We start from the raw sequence: 24,111 nt of genomic DNA on the forward strand, positions 1-24,111 counted from the left end.
ATCTAGCTTTAAATTGGCTACTGTTGGCTATCCAAACACTGGTAACACCACAGAACTCACCAATTCCCTGAATACTCTGCTGTGTGGATAGGGCTTGCAACTTCTTGCTGCCATGTCTGCATTGCATCCCAGGGAATTAGTCCAGTGTAGTTGAGGTTATCTTTGCATTGCGGCTACCACATTAACAAGATGCCCTAAGTAAGGTGCATGCATTTTAAATGCAGCTCTCTTTCCGACTGTTTGGCTAATTGAGCTTGGCAATGCTGGGCCTCTCTTAGTGGGTGGATTTCCAGCATGTGCAGGTTACACAAGTCAGTATTGCAAAGAGCTGCTTTTCTAGCAACCTGGAGAGATGAGACCAGTGAATAGATGTGAAAATAGACCTGCAACTTTTCCATCTTTAGGAACAAAATTGTGGTGTGTAACCAGACCAGCATACTGTAAAAGGCAGCAGAACATACTCTGGCTTGCTTGCATACTTACCATCCATTCAGTGCTTGTGCTGTGAAGTGAGAACACCAGTAGCTGTTGGAGTCCAGGTCCCTTTCCCCAATGCTTGTTTCCCCAATGTTTGTGTCATGGGATCGGAAAAATAAACGCTGTCGTTTCAGCCAAGTAGAGTAAGATCTGTCTAAAGGATTACAGGAAATGAACAAAAATTCAGAGAATAAAAGGTGAAAAACTATATTTATTTCTTAAAGGACTCGTAGTGTCATTGATGCATGTGAGGACCACCTTCAATTTCCAACTGAAATCAGTTTGCAGTGATTACTTTTGCTTTTGTTGCATGCTTAGGTACAAACCCTTGTGCAGAGGATAACGGCGGCTGCAGCCATCTTTGTCTGTACAGGCCACAAGGCCTTCGCTGCGCTTGCCCCATAGGCTTAGAGCTCATCAATGATATGAAGACCTGCATTGTCCCAGAAGCTTTCCTGCTGTTTTCTCGGAGAGCAGATATCAGGCGAATCTCTTTAGAAACGAACAACAACAACGTTGCTATTCCACTCACTGGAGTCAAGGAAGCTTCTGCTCTGGATTTTGATGTGACAGACAATCGGATTTACTGGACTGACATTTCACTGAAGGTAGAGATGGAAGATATTTCCATTTATTCCGTATTGGCTATTAAGTTGTTATGAGGTTCTTGAGATACTTAAGAATGGATTGATAAATGCAATTTACAGGATTCAAGTAGAAGAGCTTGTTCTAACTAAGAATGGCATACGTTTTCATTCTGCTAGCAGTGTTCTCTCCTATAAATCATTTAAATCTAATGTATACATTTTCACATAAAGGATAAGTTTGCAAAAATAAAGCTTTTTTGATAGAAAACTGAGAAGAATGTCATATGGCAGGGGGTTTCGGGGATCACAGATGTTTTGCCAGATATATTTAGTGGGGGGAAGCCTTGTCTTGGGTCAGAAAGAGAAAAATGGGCCTTACCTATTCATTAACTTACATAGCTACTACACATGAAACGTATTGTGAATCACAGGCTTTGTAAAACAGGTCTAGGGTCTAGACTGACAAATCAGAAAAGGTCAAGGATAGGTGTTTAAATGTGGTTGTTCATGGAGTGACAGAAACCTGTGTATTATCGGTCTGTTATCAGTGAGTCTAGTTATTCCCTTTGTTTTTCACGGGTTGTAGATGTAGTCAGAATAGTGAGCACCAAAAATTAGTTTTTAATAAAAGAAAGTTTTCTGCAATTGGGTTGAGACCTGTGCCAATGATAACTCATGGACCTTTGCAACTGAAGGATCATAAAAGTTGAAAACACAGAGCTTAGGTGAATTTGAGAGAGGTGACTTGGCTGAACTCTTTAGCTATGGTATTTATTTGAGCTGTGTTTGAAATAAAAATAAAGCAATGATCTGATCAATTTTTAAGGGTGATACAGGTGAAGACTGAGATACAAACTTCCCTGCTGTGGACTGTCACAAACTGGCATAATTAGCAGGTAGTATCCACACTGGGAAGTAAACAAAAAGCAGTCTTCTGTTAACTTCTGATGGGTTATGAGGAGTGTGTGCGGAGGGCAGTATTAAGGACACGGAAAGGAAGCCCATGTTTGCCAAAAAGAATTTTGTACTGTCCTAATATTATTCCTTTACTTTCAGGCTTACAAGTGGTCATAGTAACCCAGGGAATTCTTAAACTCTGATACATTATTAAAACATAATTCTGGCTGTATCTGCTATCACAGGCTGATCCATGATGGCAAGAGTTAAAAGAAGTCTTTTGAATGAAAGACCAAGAAGAAATTCTACTTAGTGAAATTAAATTAAGCCAGCAGTACTGAAGCACTTGCACTAGTGAGCTAATCGTCTGTTAGGTTGTTTTCTTCTATTTGCTGTTCCGTCCTGAACTTTTTCATTAGGCTGCTTTAAATATTGTTCCGTGCTATAACATCGATGCTTTTGTATAGTCCTGGGAGAGTCAAAATATTTCCCCCTCGAAGTTGGCACTGAGTTTTAAGGTCACTTTGGCATGTAGACTGCTTAATTGAACCAGACTAGTTATCCCATTTATTTCCCCAGTGAAACGCTATTGTAATTGACACAGAATACATTCATAGAGTACAGTAAATCATTACTTCTGAATAGCAGCATTGTTTGCCTTGCAAATAAGTAGCATATTGTAAGATCCTCTTTCCTATGAGATGCCTAAAATCTGAAAGTGTTTAAAGTGCAACAAAGAAAACAACCAGCCCAATGACAGACTGATAAAATTTCTAATTTGCCTGTGTATCTTTGTATCCCTGCAGACCATCAGCAGAGCGTTTATGAATGGCAGCGCACTGGAACACGTTGTGGAGTTTGGCTTGGATTACCCAGAAGGCATGGCCGTAGATTGGCTGGGGAAGAACTTGTATTGGGCTGATACTGGAACAAATCGTATAGAAGTGTCAAAGCTGGATGGACAGCATCGCCAAGTGCTGGTGTGGAAAGATCTCGACAGTCCCCGGGCATTGGCATTGGACCCTGCTGAGGGGTAACTTGCTGATTTAATTTTATGTTTATGAACAGTGAAAAACAACATCGTAATACTTCCTCTAGGGCATGTTAGTGAGGCACTGCATGTAAATCCTGAGAGAACTGAGCTGGGGAATACAACCTGGTAATTTAGAGTACGAGGGCTGGAGGAATATGCTCTTAATGTCCTGAATAATCATTAAGAATACCACACCAAAAAAAATCAGAGCAGCTTATTAAAAAGGGATTTATATTTAGTTTTTTAATTAACCACAGAATCAAAGTAGTTTTTAGGTTTATGGAATTCATTAATTAGAAAAGGACTATAGCATTGAAAAGAAAATATTTGTTCTTTTAAAAATGTGGATCCTTTTTATCACAAGTTAGGGTCCAATAAAGGTATTAAATGATTTAACTTGAGAGTGGGGGAGTGAAGCTTATTGTCTGAGAATAAGGAAGGTGTTTGTTTCTTCAGATAAGGAAGCCTTTTTAGTTGGTATGGACAAGGGAAGCAAGGACAGAGAAAGAGTAGAAACAATTATACCCACCTATCCCCAACATTAAATATTTCCTGAGAAGACACTCCTCAGCTGGATTCAAATGTAATAGCAAAAGTAGGGCAATAAGCAGGGAGAGGGAGGAAGGAGCAGGGCAAGGCAAAACTATTTAGCTTCTGAAATAGCTCTTCTACAATGAAATGCTCATTTGATATTAACTAATTACTGCAAAACCTTTTTGAGGTCGTACCAACACTGTATTATTCTTATTTTACGAATGAGGGAACTTCATTTTCAAGCGTTATGAAATTATCACACTTCCCAGTGACACTGCAAGAGTTACAGCAACGCAGAGAACTGTGGCACCACTAAAACAACTTCCTTCTGCTTCCTTTCAAAAAGGTGGTGGCCACTGTCACAGTGCTTAGTCGAAAGGAGTTCTGCACCGCCCCCAGGGGGACATGTAGATGGGGTTTAGCCCTGACATGCCAGGGGTTGCCTGGACAAGTGTATCAGAGAGCATCCAAGACAAGATTGTTAGATCCAGGTACTCAGTTGTAAGAGTAGGTTGCTACGGATGATTCTAGTTTTACACTGGGAATAGTTTTTTCCAAGGGTTATTATAATTCAATGCTTTGTCTCTTCACCACAGACCAGAAAAAAAATTAATTTAGTTTTGAGCCCGAATGCCTGCTTTACATTTTGTCTTGTAGCTAAGCTATGTCATTGTACTTCATATGAAAGTTTTCATGGCATCACTACCATGGGAGCAATTCTAACACTTAAGTTCATGCTGTGCACATCTTGCAAAATTTATGCACAAAATACGTGCAAAAATTAAAGGAAAATTTGTAAGTATTCCTTGTGTCTAAAGAATAGCTCCCCTTTGATCACCAGTTTCTGAAGCAACCTTTCCCACTGTTGGTTGCTTGAAATTAAAAGCAATTCACAGGTGTCTGTTACTAAAGGTATTAAGGGATAAAGGTGTAAACATTGGCTAGTTATGTCTCACTCATTTTTAAAATGGTATTGGCTTTACGTTTTGGAAGAATTGGCTAACTACTTGACACCAAATGTCAAATATACAGCCCTCTACTGTACAGTGCCAAATGAAGCATAAACTGGCATGTGAGTATGTAATAGTTTGTACTTTTGCTCCAGTGGAAACGCCATACAGTTTTGTGTTATTCTACCCTCAGCTGAAATGTAACACGCTTACATGGCCGATTGACTTAGTTGCATGGAAATGAGCAGTGGCACCTATTAACAAAAGTACCCTGCTTGCCTACCTTTTTGTATTCCTTCATTTGATAGACAATTGAATAGAAACAGAAGCTAAATGCCATGGAAAATATCTTGCTAAACAACCAGGTATAAATGAAGGTGCCCAACTACCAACCTTTTGCCTCTTAACTGACGTGCATGGATTAGTTAAGACTGAAGTGCTTTCATATGGAACTTGCTGGTGAAATCCAGCTCCAAGTGGAAAAAGTAGTGTTGGAAGCATTTTGAGGAAACCTGACTCACTTCCTTGCTTGTATTTTGAAAAAACATTTAGTGTAATGGGGCTTAATAAATGCTCAAATTTACAGCTCTTGTTTTTCTCTTACTCTTTCTAAGGATTTTTGTTTTGTCTTGCTTCTCCCCTTGAGTTCTCTTTTGGATAAATGTGATTATTTTTTTCTTCTTCTTCTTCTTTTTTTGTCGCTTTAATCAGGTTTATGTACTGGACTGAATGGGGTGGTAAGCCAAAGATTGATAGAGCTGCTATGGATGGCACTGAGCGGACTACTTTGGTACCCAATGTGGGACGTGCTAACGGCCTAACAATTGATTACGCTAAAAGACGACTGTACTGGACTGACCTCGATACCAACCTGATAGAATCCTCCAACATGCTAGGTGAGCCCCAGAGCCCTGGGCAGCATCATGGGGATGCTGCTGCTTTTTCACAGTTCCCTGTGGCAAATTATTGCTTAAATAATGCAAAGATACACGTCTTAAAACAAACCCAGATTTTTTTCCAAACTCACACGCCTTTAACATTTGCTTCTATAATTGATGTTTATACAACACAGCATTTAGCGAGGCCTCGATTTTCTTTAAGGTAATCTACGTGCTCACAAAGTTAAAATTATACAAGTTGTACATGTTCTCAGCTATATGTAGGGCAAAGCTGTCAACTTTCAGTGTGTTGGGAGAGTCTTGTTTTGCTTCTCTGAAGATTGTTGGCAAATACATAACAAACACCTCATCATCTGTAGAAAGGTAGAGAGAAAGCCAAGATAACAACAGCTTATTGGACAGTTTTCACAATGCAATTTAATATAATTTTGTTTTTAATCATTGTTGGTATCCTCAGGGTTCAGGCATTTTTTTCCTCAGTATATCCTGCATGTTAAAGAGCTTTTCCTGGCTAGCACTGGTCACCAGGGGGCTTCTCACAGTGGGGTCTGTGTGATTGTTTTATAAAGTGATCATTACAGCTAAATGGAGGTGGAATATTTTATTCTTTCACTGTCCCAGGGGTACTGTACTGAGAACCTAAGCCCCCTCAGGTTTGCACAATATCATGTTTTTAGCATCTCGGCACCCACAGGAGTGGACTGCCTTGTTGTGTGCCAGATTACCCAGATGAGTGTTAGCACTAGCCAATATTTAAAGCTAAAGGAATTAGTCTACTTTAAACAGTACATTTGCAATAGTGGAACAAAGCCAGAAAAAGATCAAAACAGGAAAATGCATTACTAGGAATTATATGCAATATAAAAGCTTTTCTTCAGCTCCTTATATATTTTGGTATGCTGTTGGGGCTGGCTCAGTGCTCTCCGGTGTACTGTGGAACTGGACACACCATTAGAATTTCATCTTCCCTGTGGCTGGTGACGGCAAGAGTGCAGGGCTGTGCATCCTCCTCTTCTCTGCACAAAGAGGGAATGACTTCTTGCTTCATAATCACCCATTCATTTTCTGTGACTAGACAGCAGGACATCCCATGGTAATGAAGTGGTTGAAATAACATGGTTGAAGTAATTTCCCCCCCCCCCATGCCCTACTCCTTAGGTCTCTTAACATTTCTACGGTATACACAATTAACTGTTTCCTACCTTGACTTTCTGAATGCTCCTTCCTGTTATGGCATTTCAGAGGCAGATGAGTTTAACCTCGTTCATTTAATTTTTCTCATAATACAACATAGAATCTTATTAAGCCCATAACAATTCTATCTCTGTAAGCAGTGGGCAGAGACCCAAACGCGGTGTGAGAGACGCTGAACTGGGAGTACAGTGTCAGGATCCTGCCTCCTTCAGTGGGACCCTGTTTGTTTCTGGGAGGAGGGAAAGGACAGAATCTTTTTGAGAACTCTTGATTATTTTCAAAGCTGAGGCTTTTTTCTTTAGTAAAATATGTTCTGTTCTGTGAGTCACAAGCAGGATTAGTACATTTCTGTGATAGGCTCAGACACTTCACACTTACACATTATTTTATAATTTACTTTTGTAATAATGAAATAGTAACTTTAAAGTAACTATATTTTAACCTTTCTGTGCAGGGGACATGTCTAGCAGCAACAAACAGCATCTCTTTTGTCCCCAAATAATTCTGCTTTTTTTCTCCCTTCCTTTTTGGAAACAGGCCTTGACCGTGAGATTATAGCTGATGACTTGCCTCACCCATTTGGCTTGACTCAGTATCAGGATTACATTTACTGGACAGACTGGAGCCGGCGTAGCATTGAACGAGCCAACAAGACCAGTGGCCAGAACCGAACTATCATCCAAGGGCATTTGGATTACGTTATGGACATCTTGGTCTTCCATTCCTCCAGGCAGGCAGGCTGGAATGAGTGTGCCTCTAGCAATGGTCACTGCTCTCACCTGTGCTTGGCAGTCCCTGTTGGTGGTTTTGTCTGTGGCTGCCCAGCTCACTATTCCTTGAACTCTGACAACAGGACTTGTAGCGGTAAGCCATAACAAATGGAAGTAAAACAGAGAGGCAGATGTGTTTTGTAACAGATGCAAGTATTGTGCTTGGAGGAAAGAAGAGTTTTATTTTTACATGAGATTGGTGAAGCTTGCTTTGCTGATCGGCCAAGTTAATGCTAGTTTCTGGTTTTAATACTGAATGTGTATTTGAAAAATTTCTGCTTCCCTAGCCTCCCTTCCTCCATAGGAAGCAGGGTATATTTAAATATAATTTTCTAGTACTAAAATCCTACTCACTTTTCAGAGAAGGTAGGATATTGAAAGCAAAAAGCCCCATAATCTTGCAACAGGCTAGTCTCACAGTGAAATAAGAAGAGTGGCTGTAGTGAATTTTTTTAGTGACTTGGCTAAATCTGTGTAAGCAGGAAAGCTCAAAGTGTTTTGGCTTTGTCTCTGTTAACCCTTCTAAAGTACTTGCTTGCTTATTTATCTGCTTATTTATTTCTAATCTTGCCTGACATATAGGACATGTGGTAGTTTGGGCTGTATTCTAAACTTCATGTAGCCTTTAGGTGGTCAAGATTTAATTCTGTAGTAGCTGTGTTTGCTGGCTGATGAGATGCTGAGGTGAGCCTCTCTCATACCCCCAAAAGTGTTTCTTCCTCTGTGAGGAGAGGCTTTGCTCCATGGCCTCCCCAGCACTTCAGATTTCTGATCTCAGGGCAGCCAAGCCCCATTTTTCTTTATTGTTGTGCAGAATACAAACTGCAAGCCCCCTCAGGCTGTGTGTAATTAGTTTCTAACCAAATAATTTATCCATCTCTCAATAACTGGCTGCCAGTGAAGCTCTCATAATTTTGGCAGTCACACTGGATGGCTGATTTCCACTGGTGTCATTCAGATTAGTCAGTGGGTGAAGAGATTCATGGTACAGAGAGACAGATTGTATCTTGTCCACATTATGCATGAGTAGAGAGATCCCACTGTTGCTTTAAAGCCAAAAGCAGGGCAGCTTACTCCACAAATGCCAACTCACAGCATTTTTTGAAAATTACGCTTTTCAGAAAACTCTGTTTTTCCACCTCCCCGTGTGTCCTGAACGCCTCCTTTTGTTTTTTGTTACAAGGGGCGCTTGCATGACAACTGGATTTTTATACTCCCAACACCCTCACACCTTCCTGTGACTTAGAGGCACGGCTGGCACCTCTCTGGTGCTGACTCTGATTTTGTAGGTGGAGGAGTTTGACTTCCAGCAGAGAATAAGTAGCAAAATGATCAAAGGTCGTGTTTTCTTGTGAAAATGCTCTTGGAAACGAAGGAGAAAAATGCAGGAAATACGTTGTGAGCAAATAGAGCCTTTTCCCCGCGATACAGTTCAGGGCTGTTCGTGAGGTATTAGGAGTTTTCCTTCTGCCATGTTCAAACCTGGGAACTTTCCAACTTCTCATTTGTAGATAATTGGAGACTTAGGCTTGCTTCTATGTGCATAATTTAATTTTTCTCTTGGCCACTATAATTGGAGCATAAATTGTTTTAACTTTCTCTTGCCTGTTTTACTTGCTTATGTACTCCTGAACATTATTATTAGTCCAAGCCCTGTCTAGAGGCCAGCTCCTCCCTTCTGGATCACCCTGCTCACGCTTGCATAGATTCTTTTAATTACGGGAAGGACACACTGCTCTGATGAGTTCTGGTATCTCATCGGATGTACCACGTGTCATGAAGTTTGAAGGCAGTGTTACACAGGGGACGTGCTCGTTGCACTCCATTGCCTGCCAAAAATATAGTTAAAATATGTGACTGTTGGGAGAGAGAATGATGAAAACTGGGAAGGGATTTCTGAAACTGGGACTGTTTCAGAGATGTGGGGACTCAAGGGGGGAAATTCTGCTGTTACATTTTATGAAGAGCCATCAATTCAAAATTGGAAGCCAGGCAATCTTAGACAGTGAGAGGGTGTCTTTGGGGAAAAGCGGAAAAGATTTTAGGTGCTTATGATGGTATGTTTACCTGCATTGTTTTATCTTAAGCTTTTTCCCCTTTCCATTACTCTCTTAACTGCTTGGTAAGAATGCTGATGTTTTCTGAATCTATTATTTTGTTGTACACATTCAGTATAAACTTTGCCTTTTTTTGTGCTTTCTTCTACAGTTTAGAGCCAAGTAGAAGGCAGCTTAAATTATTGGAGAAACGTTTGGAGGGGAAATAAAGGTTTTCCAGAAAACAAAAATACCTTGCAATTAGGCCTGATTGTTATAGGATGTTAGGACTGACTGTTAGTTAGCAAGGAAACTCCCCCCCTCCTTTCTTTTCTTTCTTTTTTTTTTTTTTTTTTCTCCCCAAGCAGCCAGAATACATGTTCAAAGTGTGTGTCTAAAATAACAAAGCATGGTGATGATGTTCTCTGGAATACTTTTGCTACCTCCCCTTTCCGAGGTGCTGCCTTACCTGTTTTACAGGCTGGATTGAATGAGTGCAGTGTCCCATTGCTAACCTCTCCAGACTTGTGCTATAGAGAATTGATTGTACAAACTTCAGGGGAGACTGCAAAGTGTGTTTCTGGCTGCTGGCTCTTGTGCCATCTTGCACAGTAGTGGCTCCAGGTAGACCATTACTGAAAAGAACTCTGTGAAAAGGGAAAAAGCTTTAACTACCTCCTCTGGTTTCTGACCCAGTTATGTAATACAGGGATAATTTCTTTTTAACGAAATATTAAATGCCTTGTGCGCTTACTGTAAGATAGAGCCGGTAAACTGCAGCTGTACGGGATGGGGGAAGTCTTATTTTCTGATGTTGGTATTTATAAGAAAAAAATAATTTGCCCAGGAAATTTTTGCTGGACATCTGGAAAGTGGGAGCAGAGCATCAGATTTTTTTTTTTTCTGATTACAGTTAGCATTCCTAGATAAGTACCTAGAAATAAGCAAGATACATAAATTTGAGAAGAGTGAATAGATTTTTCTCCAGAAACGAAGCCTGTGCACACCTGTGAATTAGTCCTTTCATTCTGGTGCAGGCTTGTGGGAACAGGACTAAACCACTCTAATGGCAATCTCTGTTCCGCAATCTCTGTTCCCTGGGACCTCTAAATAAGGAACCAGTGCTGGCTTTTGCTCAGCTTCCTCTGCAAGTAGAAGTATACCTAGCAAAACGTTCAACTTCAGAATAGTGGAGCTGCATTTCCCTGGGATACCTTTAGAAAGAAAATTGACAGTTCCTTGAGAGGCATGGCTGACCGTTCTTTGAGGTGATTTTGACAGAAGTCTTCATGTTCATTAGTCCTGTGACTTAGAAAATTACCGTTGCCTGTCAAATCCACATTCAGACATTTATAGTAAAAAGAGGTCATTTGAAAGGCTTTTCAAACTGATCAGAAGTTGGGATTTTTGTGCTTTGTTTTGATGGGTTTTTTCCCCCAGGGGGAGAAGGAGAATGAAAGAATAGATACTGTCTGGTTATATATAGTAGTTGTCATTATTGAACATACAAATACCCAATGTACCTATGTATAACCCTTTCACCCTCCTTTTTTATTTTTTTTTAACCCATCAAGCTCCTACAACCTTTCTGTTGTTCAGCCAGAAGAATGCAATTAATCGCATGGTGATAGATGAGCAGCAGAGTCCAGATATCATACTCCCTATCCATAGTCTCAGGAACGTTCGAGCCATTGATTATGACCCCCTGGATAAGCAGCTGTACTGGATTGATTCTCGGCATAACATCATCCGGAAGGCACAGGAAGACGGCAGCCAGGTATCCTGCGGGTGATGGAATTACTGGAAGATGAGGAAGGCATGCCCTACACCCAACAGTGAATGATTGTACATGAATAATTTAGCTATATGGACTTCCTGTAGATGCTGTCACTTGGCAAAACAAGTGGCATCTGGAGTTTCTCGAGTCCTCAGCCAGTAATCTGGGAGATGCAGCAGGAAATAAACCATGGAAAACTAAGGCCAACTTAAAGATACTGTTGTTCACAGTGCCTTATTTGCTCAACACTGTCTTTTGGCTGGGGGCTGTTGGAAACCCATTTGAGAGAAATGAAACGTGGATGGGAAGAAACAAAATGTGTCAGAAGGAAGAGTTGCAAAGAAGGGTGCAGGGGCATTGACTCTGAAACGAAGAGGGTGGGACTTTGTGAGCACACATCTGTGTCTGAAGTATCCCAGGTTCTGGTGGGGGATAGGTAGAGAGTTGGTGTCGACCACCAAGGCACTGAGCAAGGAGGTTGAAACTAGTGACCTATAAGAGATGTAGCAGGCTTGGGAAAAATGTATTTGCCTGGGGAATACAGAAAAAGTAGAGTAGGGTAGAAGGCAAAAGGTGATGCAGATTTAGTGAGGTTAATTGTGAGCAATGGCTACTTACTCATTTTCACATTTTAAAATAGATTTTTTTTCTTCCTGATTTTTTGAATGGGGGAGAAGCGGGAGACTAAGATGAACAACATGGAGGTGCTATATTCAGTTTAATTTGTAAGAGAGTGTGGTTTCTGGTGGTGGGAATTTAACACCCAAAACTGGGCAAAGGCACCAGGTTTTTGGGTTTTGCCAGCTTCAGCAGAATAAACAAATGTAAGACTTGTAGGCACGCCCTTTCATAGGGGTGACAAGCCAAATAAAGTTTGGCAGATTTTATGGTGAAGTTTAATTTGGGGGTGAGAGGATGGGGGCTGGTCACCTCAAAAGCATGAGGTTTTTAGTTTTGTGAGTTATCAGTCCTCTTAAGATTTTTTGAAAAGTTCATGAAAGAGGTCAGTTAGGTTCACCTTTCACTATAGGGAGACGATGCAGTTTCTTTCTTAAAAAAAAAGGTAAAAAAGTATGTGAACTCCAGAGGTCTGGACCAGTAAATGGCAAGAACTTTGAAGCAGAAAGGTGTTAGCTGGAAATGCTCTAAAGTCACTGTCATATTCTAGCTGATGTCCTTTCTGTCTGTTGGCGGGGTTGCCCTCCCATTTATTATTCATCCTTGTGTTATGTCCCCCAAGTGTGATGGCAGTGATGGTGGAGAAGAATGAGGCGAGAATTACAAGTGCTGTCTGGCCTCACTTGTCTGTGTTTTTATCTGTTCAGCTGCAACTTTGGGAATTAGTGGTGATGCGTTTCTGTTGTAGAGTGCTAAATGTGCTGGGTTTGGTTCTACCCAAACTGAACTTTAGACTTGTCAAGAAAGCAGAGGAAACACAGAAGCTGACCCTGAATCTTCAACATAGAGACAATTTGGGCTTACTGGTCAAACTTGCTAGGTCTTATGAGCTGCAACCAACTTGCATGATTTCCATTGCAACAAAACATCAGGACTAAGCGTCTGTATCTGATCAAAGGTGTTGGCGGGGCAACTGGACCTGGGTGTCTCCTTACTTTATGATAGTATTTTGGCAGTCTCCTTTTGCTGAGCAGTAGTTTGATGTGGTGCATCCATAGCAAATAAAATTGCTCACGTTGGATCAGATTAAATGCTCCCCTATGGGTTGTTTTTCTTCTTGCAGAGCCTTACTGTTGTGACAAGTCCAGTTCCCAATCAGAACCTAGATATGCAGCCTTACGACCTGAGCATTGACATCTACAGCCGCTATATCTACTGGACCTGTGAAGCTACTAATGTGATCAATGTAACACGCCTGGATGGGAGACCCATGGGAGTGGTGCTCAAAGGAGATCAAGATAGGCCCAGGGCCATTGTGGTGAATCCAGAGAAAGGGTATGTAGCTGAAATGTGATGTGGGGAAATTCAGGCTGAAGGTCTTGAGAATCAAATTGTTTTCTTTCTGCTGGTTGGTTTCTGTTTGTCAGAATAAAAACATCTTTGACATTTGTTAGATGTCTTGGTCATATAGCAAAAATGTGGAAAGATCAAATAAACTTTTTTTCCTCTAATCATTCCTATTCCAGATACATGTATTTCACCAACCTACAGGAAAGGTCTCCTAAAATTGAGAGAGCAGCATTGGATGGAACTGAACGAGAGGTCCTTTTTTTCAGTGGTTTGAGCAAGCCCATAGCCTTAGCTATTGATAGCCAGCTAGGCAAGTTGTTCTGGGCTGATTCAGACCTGCGGAGAATTGAAAGCAGTGACCTTTCAGGTAGAGTAACACTTTAATTCAGTGATTCATTTGTGGGGTGTGGGTGTGGGGGAATGCAGGGAAAGGTGTCGTCTTTTCCTTCCTACTATAAACAGTCTGTACTGTGATTCTAATCGCTCCCTAAATTCCCAGCCAGAGAATGTGCATGATTCATGCAGCGTGCCTTTACAGTCTCATGCCTCTATCTATGATTTGCATTATTAATTGCTACACATAGCATGTGTAAATAGCATTTACTTCAGTTTCTCACTGCAAGACCTTCGTGTGGTTTCCCAAAGTCAGTTCATAAATAAATTGCAGCAGTTTTGGAAAGTGGAGGGAGAGGGTTGTTTGTAAAAGCATTGGTTTTAGTGTAGTAATCTGTCAATCAGAGGAACGTTTCCCGTTAGTGGGAAAATTTTTCCTGCAGAGTTAAAGCAGCAGGTGTGCAGGTCACTTATGTACCTGTCATTTAGGGTGAAGTGATGCAAGAAGGATAAAGCAGATCTAACATCTCTCAAAAGGCAAAACCTCTCCCTCTTCCAGCTATGGAATTCTCTTTGCCTGCTTCCTAAGGTTGGTTATGTTGCTTGTCTAACCTCCTCTGTGAGTTGATTCAGCTCACTTAGCCACATAAGCAAAGCAATAACCTAACAAAAATATACATAAGAAGAGAACTAGAGGACAGTGTTTTGTTAGTTTGGAAAGCTGAATTGGCTCAGCAAGAGTCCAGCAAGCAACCAGAACTGGAGCAAGAGAAGAGGCAAAATCATGCAGTCGGATTGGGTGAGAGACTGAGATATATCCTGTGTACAAGCCAGATCCTGCAAGTTGCGGGATCAGCTCAGCTGTCCAGCGTGGCTTTGGTAGTAATTTGTTGTGATACAAGCTGGGCTGGATGTTGCTGATGGGAGTGCCAGGATGGGACCTGTCCATCACTGTAGGTGATGGGGTGTATGCCCCCTTGCTCTGCTGCTAGTGGAGGGCAGTGGCAGAATTTCTCCTTCCTCTGCAGTAAGTCCATCCCGAGTTTGAATAGTGCATGTCCTTGTACTTCAGCCGAGTGTTACTCTGCTATCAGAAGCATAAGTACGTGTGTAAGGAAATAAGGGCACACCTTGCAATCTCTGAGCGAGTTTGAAAACTTAACGAGAGTATGGTAGTTTTCACTGATGACATGATACCTTCATTCAAAGTAGCAATGTGTAATCCCACTGACACCAGTGTGATTTTCAGCCTTTTATTATGCTGCTAGAATAAGCTTTTATTTTGGAAAACATTTCAGGTTTTCTAGATGATTGGAATTGAGGCTCACCAAGACAGTAATTTTTTTCAGTGATTAACGTGGTGTGTCACTGGAAGATTCAAGGTCACAAATGAACTGCAATATTCTGACTGTTTACTATTTTAAAACACAGGACGTAAGATGAGTTGAGTTAGTGAACTGGTTTTTTTTAAAAAAGTGGTATGGTGTATCCTGGTATGTTCTAGGCTATCCCAGATCCAGGGTCTGCATGAATAAAGCTATGGGCAGCAGCAGAACATCATATGTGCTTTGTTTCTCTCTTCATGTCTGTTATCTGCCAGAAATTAGGACACCAGAGGAGGAGATGGGTCTAAATTCTAATCTAGTCTGTTTTTAATGATTTTTTAAAAAGATGTGGCTGTTGGATCGCCAATGTTGTGTAGTAAAAGCTCGCCATGTTTTCGAAGAACATGAATAAAAATCATTCCAAAAGGTCTCTTGCTTTTTGGCATTTGCACTGCAGATAGATTGCTATAATCACCACAGTAAATTGCTAACTGCTGAGATGCATTCCTGTGCTTAGGAATGCTGATTAATAGGCTCTTTTGACTGGCAGAGTAGTTTTTCTGCATGTTAGCTTCTTAAAAACACGCACAGTCTCTTGCTCTGTCGACTGTAGATGCCAGTACCCATAAAGAGAAGGACAGCTAGAATGCCTTTTATGTGATGCAGTCCTTCTCTTCCTCCCTGTCCTTCAGGCATGCAGTTAGGACTCGGTTATGCTGCCCAAATGGGAGATCCTATTGAAGTTAAACCAGATTCTTCACATGATTAAGGGGTTGTTTATGAAAAGATGACTGGAATTAGCTCCCTGCCATGGAAACTATTTGGAAATTACTTCTTCTATGCCAGAATAATTAGTGTGATTTGGAAACATCTAATGATTCTGGAATTAAGTAATTTTTATTTGAAAATAGAATGAGCTATGGGTGTGTCCTGATTTTTGTATTTGTTTGTTTGTTTTTAAATCTTTTTGTAAAAGGTATTGCTGGAAAGAGAATGGTGATGCCAGGAGACAAAGCTCCTCTTAATCACATCTCCTTTCATCTGACATTCCCAATAAATGGGACTAGCACCCTGACGAGCCAGCTTTGGATTTTATTGTTGGTTTATGGAAGGAGGGATTTCAGTGTCTCAGTTTAGTCAGAAATAGTCAGTTACACTTGGTTACAAATATTAAAAAGAAAGATTAAGACATTAAGGGACTGAACATTTTAAGCTTCAGAGCTTTAGGAGCATACTGCAAAATGCCATGCTGACTGACATGGGCATGGCAGAGCAGGGCATGTACAGACTCCATTTGGGTAGGTCAAGGTCTTAGTTTTAACTATATTCCTTTCTGTCATCTTTGCATTTTCCCCTATTCCCAGCTTAGCTTTTCTTCTTGAGATGCAGGTTGCTGTTTCTTACCTATACAGTGAGTCATGTTCATGGGGGTTAATAGGCGGTGGCAGTTATTTAGTTTGACTTGCATCACTCAGTCTATTAATTTCTACATCAGTCTGGGTATAGCCTCCTTCAGAATCCATCAACCCCTTTTCTTAATCAGATCATTGCTGGTGTTATTCCAAAGTGGTGGGTGAGAAGCCAGTCTAGCTGAGGATTAATATTTGAATTTCTGTGTTCTGCTTTAGATATTACCACTTGCTAAAAGTTTGGAATGTTACTTAACTTCTGAGCTCTGTATGCATTTAGTGAAAAGGAAATAAATATATTTTTTATAGTTGAATTTGTTTGTAAGTCATCATCACTGGCATACTGTTGATTAAATTCTCAACAAGCCAAAACCCATTTTTGCTACTAATAAAAACAGAGGGGATAGGACCTGCTCAAAGTATAAAATCATAAAATATATGTCTCTTGTACCATAACATTATCTTGTGTGGGTATGGTAGAGACATGGTAGAAACTTCTTGGAAATCATTTTGTGGATGAACATATGCAAAGCTATTGTCTGCTGTAGTAAAAGTAAAAAATAAGCATAGCAGTGAGCCCAGATACCTGAAATACCAGGATTCATATGTACATTTTCAAGCTGTGGCCTAATTTTAGACTGTGGTATTGTTTCAGCATTTCAAAATTGAAGCAGATTCCTTACGTTTGTGAGAAATTTTATGCTTGAAATACAATAAACCTCACTGAATGTTTGAGTGTTAATGGCCACGTCATGTCATGTAAAATAAACAAAGCATGGATTAAACCTCACTCTTGACCTCTCAGGTTTTGAGTAACTTATTTTACTTCTGTGTACGAGTTATGAAGTCTTCACTGTCTTTGGACAGTCTTTAATGATACCTTTAAAACGGCTGCAGACTTCTGTTTAGGTGGAATGCTAACCATGATGTCTGGCAGTTGCTCTGGACTATATGTAATGCCAGGTAATCTAGCACAGAAGTCAACAAATACGCTTCAGAGGGGTAAGGCCAAAGCCTCTTGGCTGCTACCAATGATTGCTAAAGGAACTGAGGAAACGGAAGTCTTCACTGGGAAGAAAGGAGCATTCCCAATTTAGCATGAAGACCTTAATGAAGATAATGTAGTTGAAACAAAAGAATATGAGGAAGTCAGAAGCCAAGTGTTTACCTTAATCTCTTAAGTCATGTGAGAAGTACTAACTACCTTGTCTTCACTTGTATTTTATCTTGTATTAGTTAACTCAAGCTAATAATCCATCTTCTTATTCCCTGTTGTATACCAAAACAAAGCAGTTAATCTCTCCAAAAACGGATAGAAGAATTGAAAAGAATTATCGGTTCCCATCATATCGATAAAAGACTGGATAGGCTCATGAAAGCAGAGCCCCAAACTCCAGATGCTTCTTAAAATAAATGCATTTGAAGCACAAAACCGATCTTCTTGATGAAAGCAGGGGAAAAAAAGTTATCATCTGTCTGCAAAATGCATCAGTCTTGTATCAGAGGACCCTGGATTGCTTGTGTTTTTATAGTGGGCTTATCTGGCAGTGTAAAAGTAGTAGCAAATAGTGGTGTGAGTAGTGTAGAAAATGTTTGTGATAGTAGTTCAGTTGATTCTAGTTGAGCTAAACCACTCTCCCTTCTGCAGGTGCTAACAGGATCGTGTTGGAAGACTCTAATATCTTGCAGCCTGTGGGACTAACTGTATTTGAAAACTGGCTGTATTGGATTGACAGGCAACAGCAGATGATTGAAAAGATTGATATGACTGGTCGAGAAGGACGTACGAAGGTCCAAGCTCGTATTGCACAACTCAGTGACATCCATGCTGTGAAAGAGCTCAACATTCAGGAATACAGTAAGTGCAATCCGTGTTTGCAAGTACAAACAGTGCCTGTGAGGCTTGAGACAAGGAGTGGCCATGGAGAGATGAGCCTGTTCTGCCTTGTCACTGATCAACATCAGTGCAGATCGAAGGGGCTGGAAGTTGGTATTGTTTTGTGTCTGTACATCGCCAGGGTGCAATTAAGTTTGTTTCCTTCCAGCAGTTGGCAATGGGCTGGAAATCTGTCACAAAACCAGCATCGCATTTTGTTGCTGATGACAACTTCATTGGTAGTCCCATACAGGCACCTGGCATTTGAGTGTCTATAGGCACAGTGGAAATGACCTGTTATCCCTAGTGGAGGATTTTCTGGATCACACTAGTGAGGCACTATTAGGTGTTGACTCCATTTAGACAAGCACAGCTCTCAGGGCCTTTTACTAGCAGTAAATGTTTCAAAGGTCCGCCTCCCTTGAAGGCTAAGTGTACAATTTTTGTTGGTGGCAATTCATATTGAAAGTAAATGATGGAAGAGCAACATTGCATTGCACAAAGGAAGTGTGTATTAAATAATAATTTGTGCTGAACATGGCTGCACTTCTAAAAGTTTTTCAGTTTGCCAGGATAGCCTTTCCCCACACACATGTGATTGAAATGATGGGAGCTGGATGGTTAAAGCAGTGGGGCTGCCATCATCCTGGAGAAAATAGGCCTGGTTAATAGGCTGTGGTGCATGCCTTGGAGAAATATGTAGAAAAATGTCTGGGGATGTTTAATTAAAGCATCAGTGCAGACTACTACTAGTTTTGTTTGCTATTAATCTCAGTAAATCTGTCAGGAGTTCCAAGAGAAGTATGTTGTCCTTATTAAACATTAAAATGAAGAGACATATTTATCTAGAGCATCTTAATTTGAGTTTCGGAGACAGTGTGGAAGCTTCAGAATTCATAAATTAGAAAAGTTTACTTTTTTAATGGTCTTTGATAGAGAAAAGGAAGTATGGAATCCAAGGCATCTTTTGATACTACTAACGCTAATATTTTTGCTGCAGAACTAATTCTACTTCACACAAGAAGCAAAACACTTTGAGTACTGTTTACTGTTTTAGTAGACCCCATGGCACGAATCTTAAGTGTTTCAGATCATGGATAGTTACCGATGTGCATGATAATTATTTGTGTGTGTAAAGGGACAAAATGCACACGACAAAATACAACTTTGTCAGATTTTTTAGTAGTGCTCTCCACAGGGGGAAGGAAGTAATGAAGGGAGTCAGGTGAGCCCAAAGAAAAGACTGAAAGATCAGAAAAGAGGTGGGGATTTCTTGTCAGTACCTGTTTTTCTTATTTTTAAAATCACAGGACAACATCCTTGTTCTCAAGATAATGGTGGCTGCTCACACATTTGCATCGTGAAGGGCGACGGCACCACACGCTGCTCCTGCCCAGTGCACCTTGTTCTGCTGCAGGATGAGCTGTCCTGTGGAGGTAAGTCCCTCCTGTGTTCTGCGTCACTGAGCTCTCGCCCTCTGGGTTGGGGGTGTCTCCATCTTTAGGGGTGGCTTCTGAGCAGAAAGAATGGACAGTGCACCAGGTGCTGTTATGCACTTTTACATGCTTACCTCGGTGCCTCCCCCCACCCCCAGCTAAATCTTCCAAGTACTGAGGAGTAAGAGAAGGGAAAAAATTCACTAGTTGACTGTTGAATAAGGATTTATGTTCACTATTTCTACTTAAGACCACTGAATTATTTGAACTTGATTTTTTAATTGTGTGATTTTTATTACTTTTTTCTACCGCTCTGTATGCTATCCTTTTCAAATAGCGGTAGATTCTCATGTTCTGGCATATTGCACCATGTCTGTGCCATTTTATCCTTCTCTGCTGTCCTCCTCAAACTCAGCCGGTGCATCTTTTTCTGAACTGCAGTCCCAGAAGAGTGAGTTGCCTCCTCCATGGTGATACAGCCACTGTAGCCTACGCCCTGGTGTCTCCAAGGGTGGGGTTGAAATGGGGGAGAGGAGAGGCACTTTGGTGCTCGAGTCTCTTTGTGCCACCGTACTGAATGCATTTATTATGCAATCTTCTTGCCATCAAGGCGACGTGTGGTCTCACAATGGAGCAATAGCTAAAATAATCCAGATATTTTCTCAGAGCAAGTTTGATACCAGGCCAAAAAGGGGGGGGAGAGGAAAGGGGGATTAAAAAAAAAAAAAAAAAAAGGAAAAAAAATCCACACTTACTGCATGAGATTAACAGTTACTGTAGTAGATGTTAAATAACAGCTAACAGCTGTGTTGAGATAGTGGGACTTGACTAGATGGAGCAGTTTTTTGTCATTTTAAAAGAATTTTTTACTGAACAGAGCTGTTGAGGGCACATAACTAGACATTGAGTCACAGTGCATCCATCTGCAGCGCATTACATCCTTTTAACGTTTTCTATACAATGATTGTCAAACATTAAAAAGAAAATGAGCAATCAGTTGTGTATACAATGGTGTTGCAAGAAAGGGGGAGTAGAGAAGCGTGTTGACTTTAAATGAAGACTTTTGAAGACCTATCGAGAAGGGTGTAAGAGGATGAAGAGGGAAGGGAAGAAAATAACTCTTTTGAGTGTGCATATTCCTCTGTTCCTCTTGTTCTCTGTCTAATGAGCCTCCTTCAATGTGAGCCTGCATTAGTCGCATGGTGCTCAAGATCTGCACAAATTGCTCTGGAGGGAGCAGGGGTGGAAGTTACCTTATGACATGGCACATTTATCAGCTGCTTGATAAATGAAAGCAGCTGAACTCTTCTTGTCCTTACCTGTCCTGATCTACTGTTTGTTCACCTGGATTTTTAATTTTTGTTTGTTTGCTTGATTTTTAAAGAACCACCAACATGCTCCCCTCAGCAGTTCACCTGTTTCACAGGTGAGATTGACTGCATCCCAGTGGCCTGGCGCTGTGATGGTTTCACTGAATGTGAAGACCACAGTGATGAAAAGAACTGCCCGGTGTGCTCAGACACCCAGTTTCAGTGTGAAAGTGGACAGTGCATAGACAGTGCCCTCCGGTGCAATGGAGAAGCAAATTGCCAGGACAACTCTGATGAGAAGAACTGTGAAGGTACAGAGGATCTTTCAGATTGCGATGAAAATAAAGCTGTCATGGGGACGCTATGATAGATACCAAAGTCATTGCTGAGTAGGATTTGGAAGGATCTGAGGTTCTGCTAGTTTTTAAACTGATTAAATTGGAAATTATTTCACAACTCCATACTTTTGCTTATCTACCTGTGAGATAGAAATAACACCAATCTCCTGCACAGTGATTTAAGCTCTGTTTGTGAAAAGTACTGTTAAAAAGATGATATGTTTAAAAACATTGATATTAAAAAGATGATATCGTTTTTAAGCTCTAAAAACCTGGTAACTGGGAGTGAATTACAAAGTGGAGCAAATCCTTGTCATAGTTTTTTGCGTACCTTGTGCTGAGTAAAGCTCTTGGGATTGTTTATTTTTTAATACCTGAACAAAGTGAAGTTAAGCTTTTCTGAGTAAGTGGGAGTGAGACACAAGATTCCTGGAGACCTCTTCTTCCCTACAGAGCACAGCAAAAGAGAGTATTTAAGCCATCGCTACAGAGGGAAGTGCTATTGCCAACACAAAGATAATTAGGTTCCTTTAATTTTGGAAAGGACAAGGTTATGCTGGTGGAATCTGAGCTACCCCACCGCTAGACAATGTGAAATATGAGCAAACTCACCCTTTCCCCACTCTGCAAGTAGAGAGGAGTTGTAGGGACAACTTGTAAGCTTGAAAGGATGCCTCTTCTCTATATCCTTTCGGTACATAATTTTCCTTCTTTGAAGAGACTGTCTAAGGGTCTCTGAATCAAGGCTGAATTTCTTTCCAAAAGATGTGCTCCAGTTCAAACAAAACCAGACAGACTGATGCAGAAATTCCTGTGTGATGAAAGGTGATTGTTAGCCAGATGAGATGCTGACATCTGAAAATACGTTGTGCAAGTTAGCTTCCCAGTTGCCATCCAGCGACTGGAGATATCAGACCAGGGGCTGTTTATCACCTTCAAAGTAGCCCTGTTATTCAGAGTATTCAAGTTGATTACATATCAGAAAAGCCTTTAGTTTAACTTCTTAATTCAACTGAAGTCAGAAAGGATTTCTGGATTTATGAGAAACAAGAGGCATAAATATGTGTAAACAACAGCAGCCAGCACCTTGCCTGCAGTACCTTTTTTCCCAAAGTGGTAGTTTATTTTTTGAGTGTACTGGCAAAGCTCCAGTTTTATCTTCTGTCTTTCATTTCAGTGTAAAAACATAATGTCAAATGAAATACATTGTCCCATGATCAAGGAGTTTTCTGGTTTACAGGAAGAGCATGAGGGCATTGAGGAACCACATTTATCTTCCTTAAACAATTTTATCATCATGGTTTGGCAGATTTATTTTTAATAACTTAATTCTTCTCTCTTATATTACAGTAAATGCTTAGAGTTGGGGATTCTTACAGTAATTTTGCAATAACCATGTCCTGGGATAAGTGCCTGCATTCTCAGTGGCCTTCTGCTTCTGAGTTATTTTAGTCAAGGTAATTTTATCTTGCAGTGTGCTTATGGTAAATAGGGAGTAAGGACAAGGTACCCACTGTGCAATATCCTCAGCAGAACACTGAATCACTTTTTCTGCATGGTTAGCGTGAGGGATTTTGTGTGTCACTGGCTACTTCAAGAAATGAAGCTAGCGTCAGGCTAAGCTCTCCCAAGATACTCCTGATTGTATTCTTTGGTGTCTTGCTTTTTTAATCATTTCAAAGAGTAGGTGTCTTTGATACTGACTCTTGGTGTGTGGGGGGTTCTCTTTCCAGTGCTTTGTTTAACCGATCAGTTCCGCTGTGCTAGTGGGCAGTGCATCGGGAAAAGCAAGAAATGTGATCACAACCTGGACTGCAGTGACAGCTCAGATGAACAAGGATGCTGTAAGTGTAAAACCTGAGACTACAGACTTGATTGCAGCATCCGAAATTTGTTTCTTACCTTCTCTATGAGTTAGATTTTATTCTGCCAACCAGACTGAATTAATTGTTTCCAAAAGGAATGCTCCTGTTCATAACTGCTGTCATGCCATTAATGCACAATGTGGTGGAACAGGAATAACAAAAATAACTAGTATTCTGAACAATTAGTCTCTGAGGCAGAGCAGGCTAGTAATTTTTCCACTCAGCTTTTTAAACTTTTAAAAGAAATAAAAGGTTTGTTTTACTATAATCTGTTAGTATGCTGAGTTGGTGCGGCGTTAAAAAAAAAATCTTTCTAGCAGCATGAGGCTTTTATATATAACTGCTCTGCTTCATGGTTTTCTCATCCAGAGAATTAATAGCAGGTGGTTTTAGAATCAGAGGAGCACTCTGTTTACAGAGTAAACCTTCTAAAATTTCCTTTGTATCTTGAAAAGATGTAATTCTGAGCTTGATTTATGATTTGTAACATGTGATATTCCTTACCTTGAAATCTCCAGGGCTCTGCAAGAAAACCACTGCCTTTAAAATTCCAACTTGAAAGTTCATTTTCACTGTTGGTGCATTAAAAGAAATTGTAAATAGGGACATCTCTTCTCGTGTTAGAGATCCATATATCACGGTTGACACATACCTAACTTGAAAATGCAAAGCCATAGTTGGACCCTTGATCTTAAGGAGGAGTAATAGGAGATGTTCTGTCATGCTACCAAGTTATTAGTGAGATTATCACAGGCATGTATAGTTATCTTCATTATAGTTCATATATTTTCTGGTTTTGTAACAGAGGATGGAAAATTAGCCCACCCAGAGTAAGACTGCAGTTGTCACTGTCCCTCTTCCAGTATGTTCGGAAGTCTGTTTACTTATCTCTGTAGACTGTGACAAGCTGGTTAAAGTGTGAGTTTGGTGTTCAGGGAGAAGAAAATGTGTTCAGGAAAATACTTTCAGTAATGGATAAGATGTAAAACACTGACTAGAACAGGAAAATACTTTAAAGTCTGCTTTTCTTGTCAAATTCATGAAGCACAGGCAGGGGGTTGTCAGTTACTCCCAGGAATGTCATTGCTTAGAATTGG

At 40.5% G+C, this 24,111-nt stretch overlaps 1 protein-coding gene across 1 annotated transcript in view; it reads left to right on the plus strand.

The window, feature by feature from the left end:
- The window catches only part of LRP6 (LDL receptor related protein 6), a 69,666-nt gene that overhangs the window by 39,903 nt on the left and 5,652 nt on the right, over positions 1-24,111 (plus strand). Inside the window, exons 7-17 of the mRNA XM_035892056.1 lie at positions 796-1,085; positions 2,768-2,994; positions 5,190-5,374; positions 7,109-7,435; positions 10,952-11,154; positions 12,896-13,107; positions 13,299-13,489; positions 17,838-18,047; positions 19,376-19,501; positions 20,886-21,122; positions 22,883-22,993. Coding sequence (XP_035747949.1) covers positions 796-1,085; positions 2,768-2,994; positions 5,190-5,374; positions 7,109-7,435; positions 10,952-11,154; positions 12,896-13,107; positions 13,299-13,489; positions 17,838-18,047; positions 19,376-19,501; positions 20,886-21,122; positions 22,883-22,993 — 2,319 coding nt within the window. The remainder of the gene's footprint in view (positions 1-795; positions 1,086-2,767; positions 2,995-5,189; positions 5,375-7,108; positions 7,436-10,951; positions 11,155-12,895; positions 13,108-13,298; positions 13,490-17,837; positions 18,048-19,375; positions 19,502-20,885; positions 21,123-22,882; positions 22,994-24,111) is intronic.

Source organism: Egretta garzetta, unplaced genomic scaffold, assembly GCF_000687185.1.
Source record: "Egretta garzetta isolate BGI_Z169 unplaced genomic scaffold, ASM68718v1 scaffold293, whole genome shotgun sequence".
In the NCBI taxonomy this organism is placed as follows: Eukaryota; Metazoa; Chordata; class Aves; order Pelecaniformes; family Ardeidae; genus Egretta; species Egretta garzetta.